We start from the raw sequence: 17705 nt of genomic DNA on the forward strand, positions 1-17705 counted from the left end.
TAACTGACAAGTAGTTATAATGCTGCATTGTTTTCCCAGATTTGACAGTGATTTGCAGTCGACAGGGAGCGCAGGCCCGTTACGCAGTGATGTTATTTTATATCAGCAGCGAGGTCTGCTGGGTATCCTGCCCACGATCTGCCACGTCAGGAATGCCTGCATCGATAGGTACAGCCGACTGACACGCCTCTGGACCAATCAGATGGCGCCATGGAAGAAGCCGGTTGGCTCTGATTCAGTGAAACAAGAAGGGGGCGAAGCTTATGTGACAGGCGTTCCCAGCTACCCGAGTAGCTGCAACTGGCACCCGAACTGTAGACATGTGTGGTGAGTACTGAACACTGAATTCTACATTTATATTATTCTGTGGAAACTATCTTACTACCTCTTTATCAGAACAGCAAGTAAGTCAAATTGGAAACACAGCTGGCATCGTTAGTTCAGGCTAAAGGTGCAATTAGCAGTTGAAATTAGCGAGGTGTGGCTAACCTGACTTCGCGAAGATGAGCTGGTGCTACTGATGCTGTTAGCTTGTCAAATACGAAGCAGCCAGTGTTTGATTTTACTGTACGTGCTAGCAGTGTGATTGTAAGTCAAGAGTGTCTAACGGCAAGTCGACATCTGTCTGTGACGTTAAAATAACGTCCCGCTTTCTTCCTGCTAACATTAGACAGTTTACGTGGTTTGCGGTGACGCTACGTTCATCGCGTAACTTTCCACTAAATCGTAGCGCTAGCCACTCTGGTTTGTTCATTCAGCGTTAAGTTATTGGACCTAACTGTGATTTAACATTGACATTGTGTTTTATCGCGTCTCCCTCGCTCCCTTTAGTCTCCCTCATGCTTTTGTTTTTAAAAATGAAAGTAAGAATAGAGGTGTCCGATGCTTGAACGTAAATAATTAACACGCTGGTGTCCCAGTTTAACTGGTGATATTCACGTGCGTGAGCCAGATGTGTCGAGTTCCACTAAACCAGGTAATAAACATTCCGATTGCTTCGCTTTACTATCGCATTCATTATGAGACAGAAAGATAGAAGAGTTTGCTGGAACCGTAATGTTGGTTGGCCGTAAAGTTTAATGAAAATGTACCAGATCTTCACAAGGAAAGATCCCCCGTCTGGTCACACACCACTGTTTTTTTCCACTGATGGATCATAGAGGAAAGACACAAGTAAACACTTCACAACAGTCAAACCTGAGTGTGAGTGAATTTTGGTGTATTGTAGCCATACTTTATTAAGTTTTACATTATATTCTAGAAGTACTGGCTGTATTGTCTGCCGTGTATGATAAAATCAAATCCTTCACAGAGCCTTAACTATTGAGTACTATTACTACTGTTGAGTTAGTGCCTGGAAAATGATGCCATTGGTCATGCTCAGTTTGGGAAATTCTTTGCTTTTATCTGTCACCTTCTCTCACACACCGACTGATAAGTGATGCCTCGCTCTCTCTTATCGCTGTCACAACAATCTCTGAGTACACTAAGCAGACCGGATTGACTGGTTGGTATTCTTAGGCCACCAAAACAAATGCTGTTCTATTAATATTAATATCTAGTCTCATATTAAGATGTTGCTTTGTTGTGGTCAATTTTTATTCTCTTTAAACCTGCTTCTTAAGCCATGGTGAATCTTGTGATTTCTGCCTTCTTGCTGCAAAACTTTCCCTTCGCGATTTGCCCCTAACTGCCTTCCTTGATCGCCTGCTGTTGTGAATGAATGCTCTGTTGAACCAGGCGGCCCTCTGGCTCTGCATTTGCATTAATCTGTCAGTGCCTAGCTGTATAACAGGGCTGTATTTCAGACCTTCCCTTTGGCTAGTTAAGGTGAGGCCCCTGTCAAGGCCAAAATGAAAGCATCCCGAATGAGGTTGCATTTCTGGGACAGTCACTTCCTTTTCCACACCTTTACTAGGGAGGAGGTATCAGCTTGCCAAACTCCATGTCTATAGATAAACTCCATTGTCTCAAAGCAGGTCTGTGTACCAAGATAGAAGAACATTATCTGTTTTTCTAGTGCGGTAACCTCTCCTGTAAGACTGGTTTCTCAGGCTTTACCCACTATAGAGTTGCTAAGTAGCAGAGGTTGACATCACTAAATAATTCTTGTGCCACTTTGACTTTTCTTACTAACATAATAACCTAACTGCATAATAACTTAATAACATATTAATTCTTGTCTTTAGCGTAGATCAGAAATTTATTGTTATCATATATCGACTATATTCTGACAGAATGATTTTAACGTGTTTTTGTTTTGTTTTTTAAATGTTTATCGAAATTAATGATTCCAAGCATTTTTTTTATTTAAACACTGAACAAAGTGAGTAAAGATTTTTGTTTTTCATGTGTGAAGTTTTGTCTAATGTAATAAATAACAGTAGAGCGCAGATTACTTACCTACATGAAGTGGTGCGCACTTATTTGGATGATACCAGGGCTGCGAACGACAGCTCTGTCACATGGATGTACCATGCTAGCAGGCATTTCCATCGAACTGTGTGTTCAGCCGCACTTCTTTACAGACTTTAAAAGAAGAACACAGCACTGAATCTTGACATGATGTTCCTCTCTCTTGGAAGGAATCTTTGCCTATCTCAACTACCATGTGCCAAGGACTCGCCGTGAGATCCTTGAGATCCTCCTCAAAGGCCTGCAACGTCTGGAGTACCGAGGCTATGACTCAGCGGGTGAGATAGACGGGAAAGGCTGTTATCACCAACACACCTTTTTTTTTCTTTTTTCTTAATCAGGTCTCTTTCCTTCAGTGTCACCTCACTGTTTACCAGAAGGACAGTTATTCTGATAATGGCACCAATTTGCTGATAGTATTTATTGTATGTCAGGCATCAGGTGTCAAGTTCGAGTTTATTTATTACCACATGGCGAGGTGGTAATATAATATTAAAGCAGGATAAGCATATGCTTTATTTGTTAGAACTGTAAATTATTGAGCAGCTGTTATGATGCTGCGGCTGTTAGACTCACTGCACCACCGCTGGAGCCGGTTTGCTGTGTGTTACGTCTATCTTCATTCCATGCAGGTGTTACAGATTTTCTCCATGCATTAGTCGAGTGCGGCAGCATGCTATGTTGGAGATCTGTACTGATCTTGGACAAAAAAAAACACTTGATATTACATGCAAATTGGTGATAGCACCACAATAGTGTTGATACTGCAGGGCTTGTGATCACTGTAATTCTCATGCTATTTCTTATTTTGGAATTTTCTTAGGTGTGGGAATTGATGGCGGTAATGGTAAGGACTGGGAGTCAAATGCCAAGTCTATCCATCTGATCAAGCAACGTGGAAAAGTGAAGGTTCTTGATGAGGAGATCCACAGTAAGCTGAGATGAAGAATCAGTCATTAACAAATGGAGCCTTGATTTGTCGTCCTTTTTACTGTGGTACAACTGGGATGCTTAATATTGTGCGTGCTGTGTGTGTTTGACCTTTAGAACAGCAGGATCTTGACCTGGATGTGGAGTTTGACGTTCACATCGGCATTGCTCACACCCGCTGGGCCACCCACGGTGTGCCGAGCCCGGTTAACAGCCATCCACATAGATCTGACAAGACAAATGGTCAGTTGTGTCAGAAATAAAAGGCTAAGTCACTCCACACAGCTAAACTTTTTACATTGTATTATACAATAGCTCCCTTTTTTACCTGGGTGCAGGTATCTTGATCTTAAAGTTTATGATAATCTTTCTGGTCTGCAGAGTTCATTGTCATTCACAATGGAATTATCACCAACTACAAAGACCTGCGGAAATTCCTGGTGAGCACATATCTTTCATTTACTATTCTAGACGTCTTTCCATCCATCCCGCAGAGAGATGACAGGACTAACTCTCTCTCTGTCTCCACAGGAGAGCAAAGGCTATGAGTTTGAGTCAGAGACTGACACAGAGACCATCGCCAAGCTGGTGAAGTACATGTATGACAACCGGGAGAATGAGGACATCAGTTTCACTACATTGGTGGAGCAGGTGATCCAGCAGCTGGTAAGGGCCTGCTCGTGCACACCTCTGCTCCTGAAGTTTTCAGCAGATTAAAGAGCCTGTCTGATGTGTTTGTTCTTTCACCTGCCAGGAGGGAGCCTTTGCCCTGGTCTTCAAGAGTGTGCACTACCCCGGAGAGGCAGTTGGCACAAGGTACGCTCCCGCCGATGCTGTCAAACTGTTGTCAGTTTTTGCAGATAAAGATATTGTTGACTCATACAAATGTTACTGTGCAGGAGGGGAAGTCCCCTGCTGATGGGAGTGAGGAGTGATCACAAGCTGTCCACAGATCATATTCCTGTGGTCTACTGCTCCTGTAAGTTTTAATTTCTGCTTATAGTCTAAATTGTCCACATGTGATCGCATAAGTGTGACTGAGGCCCGGTTTTCTTTTCGTTTTTTTTCACTCAGCTGGTAAAGACAAGAAGGGCAGCAGTGCCCTACCCAGGACAGACCAGGACACCTCCCTGTTCCCTGTGGATGAGAAAGCTGTGGAGTACTACTTTGCCTCTGATGCAAGGCAAGCCTTTGCATCCACCTTTTGCAGCGTCCAAACACTCCCTATTAAACAAGCTCCCCAGTTCCATACGTCTCAGCTTTCACTGTAGAGTTTGAATCAAATGTTTGATGTTTGTGGTCCACCTCTCTCATCACGACAGTGCAGTGATCGAGCACACTAACCGCGTGATCTTCCTGGAGGACGACGACGTGGCTGCCGTGATGGATGGCCGCTTGTCCATCCACAGGATTAAGCGTACGGCCGGAGACTATCCAGCCCGCGCCGTCCAGACCCTGCAGATGGAGCTACAGCAGATCATGAAGGGTGAGTGGAAGGTCAGCTTTTGTTCAGTGCATGTTCTCACCACCACTTATTTCCCCTGGACATATTTGCTTATAAATCATTGGTGCTCTGCCTTGTAATTTTGTCCTGAACCCTGTTATTATTGTGTAAGTCTTAATGGGAGACCGGCTGCTTATTTAGCTGAACTGGCTTTTAACATCCAGCCCTGAAGCCATCCTTGTTATCATCCAGCTAGTTACAACCCTCCAGAATCAGCTGTAGACCCAGGGAAGCCATTAAAATGACCCCTGAGTTGCAGGACTTTTATCACCCTCACATCTTGTGCAGTCAGTTTGTAAATGGACAATTAAGCATTTTATGGTGTTTTTAGTTTTGTACTCCAACATACCAGATTTTAGATTAAACAAAAATTAATGAAGATAAAGTGTAAATTTCAGATTTTATTTCAGAGTTTTTACAGCAATTATAACTCTTTCTATACAGAGTTTGACAATTACATTTTACAGTTCACCTTTGAAGTGGTAGTTGTGTTGCTGACTGTTTCTTGGCTGGGACCAGTTGACAGGCAACCAGTGGAGACTTTACAAAGTTACTGGTCCCAGCCAAGAACTAGTCAGGCACACGACCGCCCCATAAAACCTGTTGATGTTTGCACAGTTTTTTATACAGATTAAACAAAAGTGTTAACATGTTAATAAGTGAGTTTTTGTTAGAGCCAGATTAGCTGTTCCCTCCTGTTTCCACTCTTTCTGCTAAGCTAAAGTAAGATAGCTAACTGGCTGATGGCTGTAGCCTCATTTAGACTCCAGACATGTTGTGTAACTCTCATCAAGGAAGCAGCTTAAAGGGAACTAGGGCTGTATTTTCATTATCTGACGAATATTTTCTCAATTTATCGTTTAATCTTAAAGTCAAAAAGTAGTGAAAATCATCCATCAGAACTTCCTTCATCCCAAAGTCTTTTAAATGGCTCGTTTTATCCAATCAACAGTCCAAAACAAAAAATATCTTATACGTGATGTATGATCACAAATCCTCTTATTTGAGAAGCTGCAACCAGCAAACATTTGGCATTTTTGCTTGAAAAAAATAACTGAGTCAACAAATTGTTGCAGCTCCAAACGGGACCAAAATGTATTGCTCAAATCAAAATTGTTTGCATTGTCCCACAGCTACATACTTAAATTAGTAGGCTTAATATAAAAAGTGCACTCTGCAGCCTTTAAGCTGACAGGCAGCTTTTCATACAATGAAAAATTTGTCACTGCTGCAGTAGCTTTCATTAATTTGCGTCTCTCCTCCTCCTCCACTGACTCTTCCTCAGTAATCCAGCAGAGGGCAGAGGTAAACTGATGTTGGCTGGTCTCGACATTCCTTTGTGGTCCTGTCATTACTCAGCCTCTCTCCTCCGTTTCAGTTTCTGGAGCCTTTCTGCTGAATAACCTAATTCTCATGACCCAAATTGCTGTCAGAGGCAGGCTGACAAACGCTCGCATATTTCACTGTCACAGTTTATTATTGATGGAAAAACACTATCTCCTTGATGTCTCATGCTTGTTTTTCCGTCATTTAAGGGGGTGAGCTACAACAAGGCTCTGAATATGTTAATAAAGCAACAAAAAGACAGCAAATTCCTACATTTCCAGGAGAGCCTGATTATCAGTGAAACACTGTAATGGTTTTTCTTGCTCCTCCAGGAGGCTGTGGTTTGCATTTTCAGGTCCTTAATGTGTGTCAACAAGACCTTTCTCAGACGGCCTCATGTGGACTCACACTTTATAAAAAGTCCATCACTGTGTTCTTAAGAGGCATTTACCTTTTTTTTTTTTTTTGTTTTTTTTTAAAACTAGTGTTGGAAATGTTCCCCTGATTTCTGATCCTCCCACCACAGGCAACTACAGCTCCTTCATGCAGAAAGAGATCTTTGAGCAGCCAGAGTCTGTGGTCAACACCATGAGAGGGAGAGTCAACTTCGACAATAACACAGGTCAGAGTGGGGTCTGGTTAGTTTTCTCAGTGGAGCATACATGTAATAACACACCTACAAATGCAGCGTTTGTGCCTTCATGCTTTTTGCTCTGCAGGTCAGGATTTCAGAAGAGAAAAGCACATAAGATCACAATGATTATCTCGGTTACCTGCAAACCACTTCATGTCATATTAATCTTAGTTTTGTCTCAGTTGACTTCCAAGCTAAACTTTGTGGTTTTTCCTCACTGTGCTTGAATAGCTTTAACAGAGCTACATGAGTGTAAAAAGTAAAATATGTGACTTGTCAGTGATATTTTTTTTTCTCATGGGCTCTTTTTGGGCCTTTTTTCAATGACGTGGAAAATAAGGCGGCAGAATGATGGATTAGCTGCTCGGTTTGCTTTTCAGTGATCCTAGGTGGACTGAAGGACCACATCAAAGAGATCCAGAGGTGTCGGCGACTTATCCTCATTGCATGCGGCACCAGTTACCATGCTGGGGTGGCGGTGAGTAGCAGCTAACCGAATGCTTTCTCTTCTTTGGTGTCAATGCACATAATGGAAACATGTCTATTGTGGACACAGGTGTGAGGTTTGTGTGCTGCCACATTTTCTGCTCTTCAGCTCGACTTCCTTGTTCTAACGGAATGATGCTGAGCACTGCTCTGTTGCTTTCCCAGACCCGTCAGGTCCTGGAGGAGCTGACCGAGCTGCCTGTCATGGTGGAGCTGGCCAGCGACTTCCTGGACAGGAACACTCCTGTCTTCCGAGACGACGTCTGCTTCTTTATCAGCCAGTCAGGTGGGGAGGCTGGTGCCATTTGGACTTGATCGAGTGCACATTCCCCAGTTGTCTTCCTCTTTCCATCCCTGGGAGCCGTTCTGGCTCTTCCTGATTCTTCTTGCGCTCAGCTTGAGTCTCAGCAAATTGTTAATTCAGACTTGTGCAGTCAAGTTTTCTGTGCATTTACTGCTCTGAAATAGTCTTCTAAATGTTTGTGGGGTCATTTTGGGGCTGATATTATTTTTGCAAGTTCTGTGATATTTCTTTAATGGTTGTTCTGTGAAGCTGTTTCAAATCTGAGGCTTGTGCGTTGCAAAAGCTGTTTCCTAACAAAGTAATAAATTAGCATAATTTTATTGTCAGAATTGTTACACTGCATAAACTGTTATGTTTTTCCATTCCTGCTAATCCTCCAGGGGAGACTGCTGACAGCCTCATGGCCCTGCGCTACTGTAAGGAGAGGGGAGCTCTGACTGTGGGCGTCACCAACACAGTTGGCAGCTCCATCTCCAGGGAGACCGACTGCGGAGTCCACATCAACGCCGGCCCTGAGATCGGAGTAGCCAGCACCAAGGTGAGTCGTTGATGTTTTTACATTAAGACACAAACAGCACACATGTGAATCATTTCTGTGTTAGGTGGGAAATTTCTATGTGGAATGTACCTACATTATCTTACATGACGTAGGACACACACAAACATGCATTTTTCAGATAAAGGGTTAGGTTGCACGAAATGCAATGAATTTATTTTCCTTCTTCACAGACTGCTGCTATGAAATACAATTAACTAACTCTTCTTGCCTGAAGTTATGAGAGTAACTCACAATAGTTCAGACTGTCTGTTTTAATTACAGCTGAAATGATTAGTTAATAAAGAGAAAATGAATCAGCAACAAATTTGATGGTCAGTTGTTCAAGTCAGTTTTTAATGCAAAAATGTGTTTGATCCAGCTTCGCATGTTAATTTTCTGCTTTCTTGCAGTTGGTTGCAGCTCTAGTTTTAACTGATGTACATCTACCATTTGTCTAACTGACATTTGAAGTGGATGCAAACAACCAGCAGACATGTTTATGTACTTTTTCCAGGAACCACTAACTCACCCAGACCCCACTGAACTTATTGTTCTGTTGTCAATGAGAACTGCCACGTTTTCGTCAGGGTTAATCAGTTACCTCACATCAAATTGCACCATGAATATCTGCATAGACAGATGGCTCCTGAGTCAGAAGAATCATGTTTTTCTATATTTCCGGTGAACTGCCTGTTACACTGAGCTCAAAGAAACTGTTCATCGATTTGTTGTATCATCTCATAAATGAACTCGACGCCCACTGACACTGAATGAAACCCAGATGAAAACTCCATTGTGAGTCTGGCCCCGCCTCTTGGAAGCTGACATTTTCCTCCGCTCTGATCCCACGGGAAGTTGAAGAAGCCTGATATTCTCATCTTAACTCATGTAAAGCTAGGATCTTTAGTTTTCTGCCTCTCCCCCCACCGTCTTCTCTAAACCAAAAGTACTTGCCAGTTCGGACTGGGAGCAGAGCGGAGAGGTGGTGGAGCCCCAGTGAGGAGAGAGGGGGAGAGAGTGCAGCAGGTCCCTCCCTGGCCCAGCCCTTGGGCTTGGCTCAGCGACTCTCGCGCTGCTCCAAAGCCCCAGAGCACGCCTCAGAGACGCCATCATTTACTGCTTGGCTGGCTGGGCCACATCCCCACACCCTGACTCCACCAAATGCTGCACAACCGAGCTCATCAAATCACTGGAGAACGCGTATCGCACCCAACTGCTAAATGACTCCAAATTCATCTACTTGGCCTCCATTTCCTCTGTTTCATGATAATTTGAGGGGGGTTTTTTTGTGGACTAGAAGAAAGGAAAAAAGAAAAAGAGAAGTTTTTTTTCCCAATTCCTCTGATCACATTCAGGATTTATGGAATAAATTGAGACTTGAGGCAAAATACTTTGATGCTATCAAAAGGCAAATCCTTCTGGCAGGTCAGCTGACAGTAAATGGAAGAAGACTGCCTTCATGAATTACCATTACCAGTTTTATCCATTGGGAATTTACTGGGTTACAAAGTTTGTCTTCTGATCCACAACTGTTTCTGCGTGACAGAAATCTGTTCGTGTTTCAGCTGTATGTAAGGGTGGTCATCTTTGCAGGATAACAGTTCTGCATGAAAAAAGTTGGTGACATGAACACAGAAAAACACCACAGTTTACTATGTGTGGATTAAATATGTTGCCACATCTGACCCAACAGTGCAGACTGTCAGAGTTCTGAGGGACTGTGGTTAGCGTGCTGTTAGGGGAAAAAAAAAAACAGCGCAATGGTTTTACAGCTATTTTCTTGGCTGTAGACACAGGCATTTCTGAGTCTGGAGGGTCCCGTGAAATGACTTGGCTTCACCCGAGCGCTGATTAAATCCCCCAAATGGGCATGGAAGGCCTCCAAACGTGCTCGCAGATGAAGGAACAGAGAGGGAGTGGGCGGTGATGACGACAGGCATGGAGTCTCAGATGTGCTGGGCTTGTGAGCGGTTACATTTCCAGAGCGATCAGAGAGCGTGCTCTCTGATGGGATGTTGTGCGCTCACAAAGTTTTCCAGGATGAGCAGCGTTAGCTCGACTGAGCTCAGCAGCATGCATTTTAATTCTGCTTGGCGTGTACTAAAACCCACCTCTCCTGCCATGTCTCATCTGGTGCAGATTATTAGCTGGAGTTCTTGGGGAGACAAGAAGCACAGACTCAGGACTCTACTGAAAGAGAGGCTCAAGTCAGGATGTGGTTGCTCCTTTGTATTCATTGTTGTGCTGCAAAGCAGGAAAACTACTGCACCTTTAGCAAACAAGTGACAACAAGTAATATTGCAGTGTCCCGTGGTAGTTTTATAGCATTTCTGCATTGACGCACACGTCATCGAACAGCTGTTAATCAATCCCTGGATAAGAAACATAAAAAGATGACTATGAACACGTACACTTTGCTCTTCTGACTTTGTGCCCTGCAGGCCTACACCAGCCAGTTCGTGGCCCTGATCATGTTTGCACTCTTGATGTGCGATGACAGGATTTCCGTGCAGCCCAGACGCCGTGAGATAATCCAGGGCCTGAGAGTGCTTCCAGGTAAACAAGCCACCAGTATTCTTGTTCAAACAGGAAATCCTGATCACAGGTGAGATTAAAATGTACACGGGTGGAAAACCAGCTTGTCCATCCGAAGCCTGTTTGGTTTTTTTGTAGTTTGTGCAAACAATCCTCTTGAAGAGGAAGCTCAGAAATGAGAGGCAAGAGGAGCTGTTGGCTGTAGGCCCTCGCATGCTTCTCTGGATCTAAAGCATATGATGGCATGTCCATAATGGTAAACTAATGCAGAATGTCTGGCCACTCTGCCTCTCCCTGCCCAACATTATGAGTCCACGTGACAGCAGCAGAATGTTGGAGCAGCATTTTATTCAAGATTATTTAGTTTTGTTCATCCCACTTTTTTAAACATCCTCAATCATATCTGTTTTTCTGTTCTGTCCCTGTTAGATCTGATTAAGGAGGTCCTCAGTTTGGACGATGAGATCCAGAAGCTTGCGACAGAGCTGTACCAGCAGAAGAGTGTACTGATCATGGGCAGAGGCTACCATTATGCTACCTGCCTGGAAGGAGCACTGGTGAGAAACTACAACCTTTTTTTTTTCAGCCAGCTCCACCTGAATGTTTGTTTCTTCTGACGTGAGCAAGATTAACGCTCTTATTTTACATATCACTGATGAGCCTCGTGTCTCTGGAGGGCTTCGTAAAAGTGATACCAGACTGTAAGACATATTTTACCTTTTTATGTTCTGAGAAACCAGACTGGATGGATTTCTGCAGTGAGCCACAGTATATTACAGATAATTCTGACATCTCATTCCTCCTTTGAATAATAAACTTATGTAAACCACAATGAGTACAACATTTACTGAGCTTTTCTTAACCTGTGGCTGTTTTTAATTCCATGTAGAAAATCAAGGAAATCACGTACATGCATTCAGAGGGAATCCTGGCCGGAGAGCTGAAACACGGTCCGCTGGCCCTGGTGGATAAACTCATGCCGGTCATCATGATCATCATGAGGGACCACACCTACACCAAATGTCAGAACGCCCTGCAGCAAGTTGTAGCTCGCCAGGTAAGCCCTATACACATACCCCCCAAAAAATCAAATGTAATGGATACTTTATCATAAATGTTGATATATTTATGATATATTAAAGCGAAATGTTTAAGACTGTAATTCCTACAAAGAGAGATGATATAGTATCATCAGTCCTGTTGTGATGTTCCCCTAAAATTATAATCCGGCTTTAAAAATCCTGCTGCAGCACTAATGAACCCTGCAGATTTTTTCCCTCACTGAAGCTGATCTGTGGCACTAAAAGTGTACAGCGTCCCACTGCAGAAACTCACTTGGTCGACTCATTAGAATTTTGATTTTATAAGTAGGTCTGTTTTACTTCTGTGCTGTCGCTGTGAACGAGAACGTCCAATGTTCAAATCTTCAGTATTTACATTTTAAACTCGCTGAACATTTGATGACAGCAGCACATTTTGCACGTGAGGTTAATTTTCACAGTCCTGTCTGTGCCACACCTCTGATCCTTCACTTCAATAAATACAAGGGAGGGATCACTTCAGCGTGACATCATCCCTGTTAATAATGTGCAGCAGATGTGGGTTTAAGAGGTGTGAAAATCAGATGAGAAGAGCGGCAGCGGGTGGGCAGGTACTTCTTACATTCAGCTTTTTGCGAACGGGATCACGCTGACAGTTGGTTTTCTTTGATTTACAGGGCCGCCCCATTGTGATCTGTGACAAAGACGATTACGAGACCATCAAGAACTCCAGCCGCACCATCAAAGTGCCTCACTGCGTGGACTGCCTGCAGGGCGTCCTGAGCGTCATCCCGCTGCAGCTGCTGTCCTTCCACCTGGCCGTCCTCCGAGGTTACGACGTAAGTGCTGTCCCTTCAGGCTCGGCGGTAACGGACTGCTTTGCCACATGAGATTTATTACCTCATCTGTCAAATACAAGCAGGGTAAAAAAATCAGCTTCTCACCATTTGTGCCTGCAGTCGTCATCCTGACAAAAAACTTTAGCATCGGGTTTACACACACTGTTCAGTTAAGTGAAGTAGACAGAACAAATCCACATTTAGAGGTGAAATCTTCAAAAGATGCTGCACCTCATTATAATGGAGATGTGTTGTTGCACTAAGGTCAGTGGACCCGATTGTCTGGCTGTGCACCCAAGCCAGAAATAAACAACATGCAGTGTTTATATATGCTGGTCATTGTGTTTTTAACTCATCTGATTTTGAGTAAACTTATTATATCAGAACACAGTGATGAAAGTGATAGTGAGGTCTTTAATTACAACCCCATTTCCAAAAAAAGTTGTGACGCTGTGTAAAATGTAAATAATTCAGAATGCAACCGTTAGCAAATGAACTGTGTTTACCGACAACAGATTCATGAAGTGTTCCTGAGCCCATGTATTTATCTCTTTTATCCAATCACGCGTTCACAAAGTGTTGAACCTCGCTCCATCCTCGCTGTGAACCTCTGAGCCTTTCCAGGATGCTCCTTTCACACCCAATCATCATATCATACTATCACCTGTTACCAATCAGCCTGTTTACCTGTTTGCTGCATCAACTTCAGAATAAGTATATATTTACAAAAATCAATGACAATGATGAGGTAAAACATAACGTATATTGTCTTTGTACTGTTTTCAATTGAGTATGTGTCAGAAAGGATTAGCAAATTCCCAACTTTTTGGGGATCGGGTTTGTACGTGTAAACCCCTCAATCTGTGCACAAATTCAAACTTTAGATAACAAAAAAAAAACCTGCTGGCAAAGAACACCAGCTATGACTGTTTTATTGTTTCTTTCTCCATTTTTAGACCGCTGTTTAAATGGGATTGGACTCGCTGTTTCTTTTGTATACTTAACTGGCTTTGCTGTACTACAGCATGACAAAGGTCAAAGTAAACAGCTTAACTGAAGCGCAGCATGAAAGTATAGCCAGTGTTGATGCTTCTTGTGGAGCACTTCACTTCAGAGAGATGTCCTGACAACGCAGCCCAGATAGCTCGTGTTTTTAAGTCAATAGCTGTTCACAGCCGTGCTAGATTGCACTGCTGCTCTGGCAGAGAAGCAAACATTTATGTGCACACAGCTCCATTGCACGCCCACCTCTTTTTTTTGTTTGTTTGTTTGTTTGTTTTTTGAATACGTCCAGTTATCCGAAATGATGAGAAGTGTTCTGGCTGAGGGTTTGCTGCCATATCTGCGGTGCGTTTGTCCGATCAGTGTGGTTGTTTTGGGCTGGTGTGAAAGCTGTCAATCGAGCCCTTGTGAGGGGGAGGTTGGTCTCGGCCTGGACCCAAGCGAACTGTGGAGCAGTTTGTTTGTGGTGGGAACGTGGTCTGACCTCGATCCAATCCAGCTACTAGGCGTACTCTGCAAGTTTGAGTGAAAAGGCTCCTGTAGTAGGTGTGCTTTTTTGGTAGCAGGATGCGGATGAGTGAATTTTAAGTTGCCAGCAAATAGATGGAGAATGAGCTAAGGTCAGGTTTGGTCTAGTCGTGTCCGGATTAGTGCAATGTAGTATGTTGTATTTGACCAATGGACCTCCTGCAGGACCTTCTTCCTATATTTACGTTCTTGTTCCCACATCTGACCATTAAGTGAACGTTCTCACGTGACTTTAGTTCTACAGTTGGGTTTGCTTGGATTTTTCTCTGCATGAAAAGAAACAGAGTCAAGGGGAAAACGCACCAACTCGTCAACTAATTCAGACCACAGCAAATAAACTATAGATGTGAAAACCTTTAGTCAGCAGCACGACTCCTTCATTACTTGCTGACCATCCATACAGCCGTTGTTTGTCATGTAGTAAACGACCTCTTCTGTTTAAATACAGGTGGACTGTCCAAGAAACCTGGCCAAGTCTGTGACAGTAGAGTGAGCCGCACCATTCATCACCGAACAACAAAAGCCTGGCAGACACACATTCAAAGAGACGGCGAGGGAGCGTCGCTATGCAGAAATCAAGAGAAGACGATGTTCCATTTATGTGTCTAGTGTCACGGCTCTTTTTAATCTTTTACCCAACAGTCGTGTATCTCACTGTTGTATACTATCTGTATCTCACTGTCTCTTTTGTCAGAACCCTTTGGCATCATTGTCGTATTATTGTTGGAGAAGTTGTTTGTCTGAGATGGCACGGTTTGGGCTGGCGCTGACATTATCTTCATTACTCTGACCGTTTGGGAATAATCACATTCATGCTCATAACTTGCGAGCAAGCCCTCCTTGTATATTTGTGCTTATTAGTCTCACTGGGAGCGTCTCGGGGCTGATGTTAAAGCTGTTGACTGACAGAAATTAGGATTTAAAGACCTTACTGGCTCTTTTTTTTGTCTTTAGTGCAATGATTTGTAGTTTAGTTGGGATATTTTTCTTTGGCAGCTAATCATCTGAAGTGTCTTCACTCCACAGTTGAAGTAAACGAGTCTTAAATCATTCCAAGCCACAGGTCACCGCTTCATAATTGCAGTGCAGTTTGCCAGTTTTGACTCAGTTTCTCTCTTGGACTTTCTTCTGAGGACACAGAATTTACAGCAGGAGCAGCAGCAGTTAGATCACAGAAAAGCTTGTGAATACACTACTGTGTAAAGTCTTCTTGGGTAGGTTGCAAAAGCTTGCTCTTGTGTTTAAACTGACTGTTTCGGATTTCAAACTCTGGTCTTGGTCAGCTCAGTTAACGAGAATACACCTCGTTTAGTGAGCCACTTGCACCAGAGCGTGACATTTTGTTTACCATACACTGTTTCTACTTCTTAGTATGTGCTTTAAAGCTATTTGTGCACAATTTAGTTTTTGATTCTTATGTTTAACCTGCTCGCCTCACACCTCAAAAGAGAGACTCCATGTCTCCAGTTTACATTTAAACTAAAAACTGAAGTAATTAAAGCGAGATGAAGAGTTTATCTGTAGAGTAGAAGTTGCACCCAGCTGCCAGCCCGCACCCTGCCACCATGACTTCTGCAATATTGGGACCATTTGAAGCAAGTTTTTTTTTTCTTTTGTTATATTTGTTTGTCTTTTAAAAAAAAAAAAAAGATTGTTATATTACTGAAGTTACTCTTTGATTTGAAATGTGAACATTACTGTAATTTGAACCAAAAATCTCTACAGTGGCTTTGGCAGATGTAAACCAAAACATATATTTTATATGTTGATTCTGTGTTTTTGTAGCCAAACCTGTAGTGATGCCTGTAGATTGTGTGCTGTGAAGAGGGGGCATATACATAGTTTTATGGCAGTGTGTCAGACTGTAGATGTTTATTTAGATCAAAACTCAGATGCCAGCTGTGTGTGTGTGTGTGTACGATCTCAAATGTGTTTCAAAAGCCAAGGAAAACGTGCCATTGTACACACACACACACACACACACAGTAGTGAAGAAATAGGAGCTGCTTGTTTTGTCCTTTAGTCCATCGCATATTTTCAGTTTATCATATTTATCTTGCTTTTGCAATCAAGCCTTAACTCGATTTTTGCATTTGTGTTCCCAAACATTGAGCTTCTTCTGAGCCAGTGAAAGGGTTTGAAAACTGGACAATGTTGGTACTTCTGTAGCCCACATATATTAGCAGATTCATGACTGGAGGCACTGACAAAGGAAGCTGCACTGAATCCTAGCAACACCTGTTGGGTTACTGAGAGAGTGGGGGCACTATGTGTTAGTGGAACTGATGCAATAAAGTGTCATGTACTTCCCTTTTTGAGTGTCCGAGCTCATTCGATGAAAAGGTGCAGTTGTTCATGCTCGTCGTAGTCTCACACATCCCGACAATGATGCCAAATATTGTGCTTGATTAGAGTGGGCTGCAAAAATCGTACAATTATTTTATTCAGATAAAAACAGTAGAGTCGTAGAATTACATTTGGAATGATATTAAAAGTTTGCAAATCATTTTCGGTTAGTTTCATGTTTTCTGTACGTTATATAGAAAGAGTTCAGGTACAGGAGACATTCAGAGGCTGCTTATAAGCGATGACACATCCCAAACAATTCCAAGTACCTGTGCAGAGTAACCGGTCACAGTCTGTAAGGTGGACAGTAATGATCTGATGCAGACACATAAAGTCCTAATGGTGGAGACGCTGGGCCTGGAGTCACTCCGCAGAGCTGATAGTGCCACATGGATAAGGGTCCTGCAGACAGACAGCGAACACCTGCAGAGTGCAGGCACGCCATGCAGCGCCGACTTCAACCACCTCACACTTCTCCCTCCTCCACAGCGCAGAGGAGAGCAGCTGCTGCTTCTGGAGGTCTGTGATGAAGGCCAGGTGGAGCGGCTCGAGAGTCCGTGCTGGTTCAGCTCCTCACGTGAGAGGCGCACACCTGCCAGCGTAAGCCTGAGGAATGCATTCAGCCTCAGCATGGTTGAAAGGTAGAAAGCTAAACTGTTGGTGAAAGCAAGTGCGACGCTCAGAAGGATTTCATTGCACTGACTAACCACAACGATGGCTTCAATCGCAGCTGCAGAGTAATTAGAGAAGGCGGCCGCAGCTTTGAACAAAGGCACCCTCCATTCTCCAAACACGGGGAGCATTGTGGGTAGTTTTTCATCTATAAAGAGCATCATCTGAAGCATTTCAGGTAAGATGTGTGCTGCAGCTGTCACCATGTGTACCAACCAACAGCTGCTTTATGCTGTCTGGGTGGGATTGAACTATCAGCAGGTGTCTAAATCATGACCTGTTGTGAAGTGATTCTGGATCCTTTGATTAATCACAAACATTTAGACTTGTCACAGCAGGGAGAGCACAGATGCAACGAATAACACTAACGATGTATTTATGCATCCCAGTCAGCGTGTCAGCGATCCGGCACAGACAAACACCGCAGGGAGAGACGTGTGGTGTTTCTTCCTCATTTTTGACGCACTTTTTTAGGATTTAGAACAATCTGTGAGGGTCTCTCCAAAGCCACAAGACTTTAGATTCAATACCAAGAGATGGAGCTGGTGAAATTAATACTTTGTCCTGTGTGGCTCTCATGATGATACTATAGAGTCATGAATTCAA

At 43.2% G+C, this 17705-nt stretch overlaps 1 protein-coding gene across 1 annotated transcript; it reads left to right on the plus strand.

Moving 5' to 3' along the window:
* Positions 1 to 258: 258 nt before the first annotated feature.
* gfpt1 (glutamine--fructose-6-phosphate transaminase 1) lies at positions 259 to 16587 on the plus strand. The gene is made up of 19 exons (XM_041937082.1): positions 259 to 327; positions 2586 to 2693; positions 3239 to 3346; positions 3463 to 3588; positions 3727 to 3785; positions 3877 to 4011; positions 4100 to 4161; positions 4245 to 4324; positions 4420 to 4528; positions 4668 to 4831; positions 6702 to 6797; positions 7190 to 7287; positions 7461 to 7581; positions 7980 to 8137; positions 10579 to 10693; positions 11102 to 11229; positions 11562 to 11729; positions 12390 to 12551; positions 14530 to 16587. Exons 1-19 carry the CDS (start codon positions 321 to 323, stop codon positions 14572 to 14574), a joined length of 2049 nt encoding a protein of 682 aa, XP_041793016.1. The 5' UTR covers positions 259 to 320; the 3' UTR covers positions 14575 to 16587.
* The last annotated feature ends 1118 nt before the right edge of the window (positions 16588 to 17705 follow it).

The sequence above is a fragment of the Chelmon rostratus genome, chromosome 5, assembly GCF_017976325.1.
Source record: "Chelmon rostratus isolate fCheRos1 chromosome 5, fCheRos1.pri, whole genome shotgun sequence".
In the NCBI taxonomy this organism is placed as follows: domain Eukaryota; kingdom Metazoa; phylum Chordata; class Actinopteri; order Chaetodontiformes; family Chaetodontidae; genus Chelmon; species Chelmon rostratus.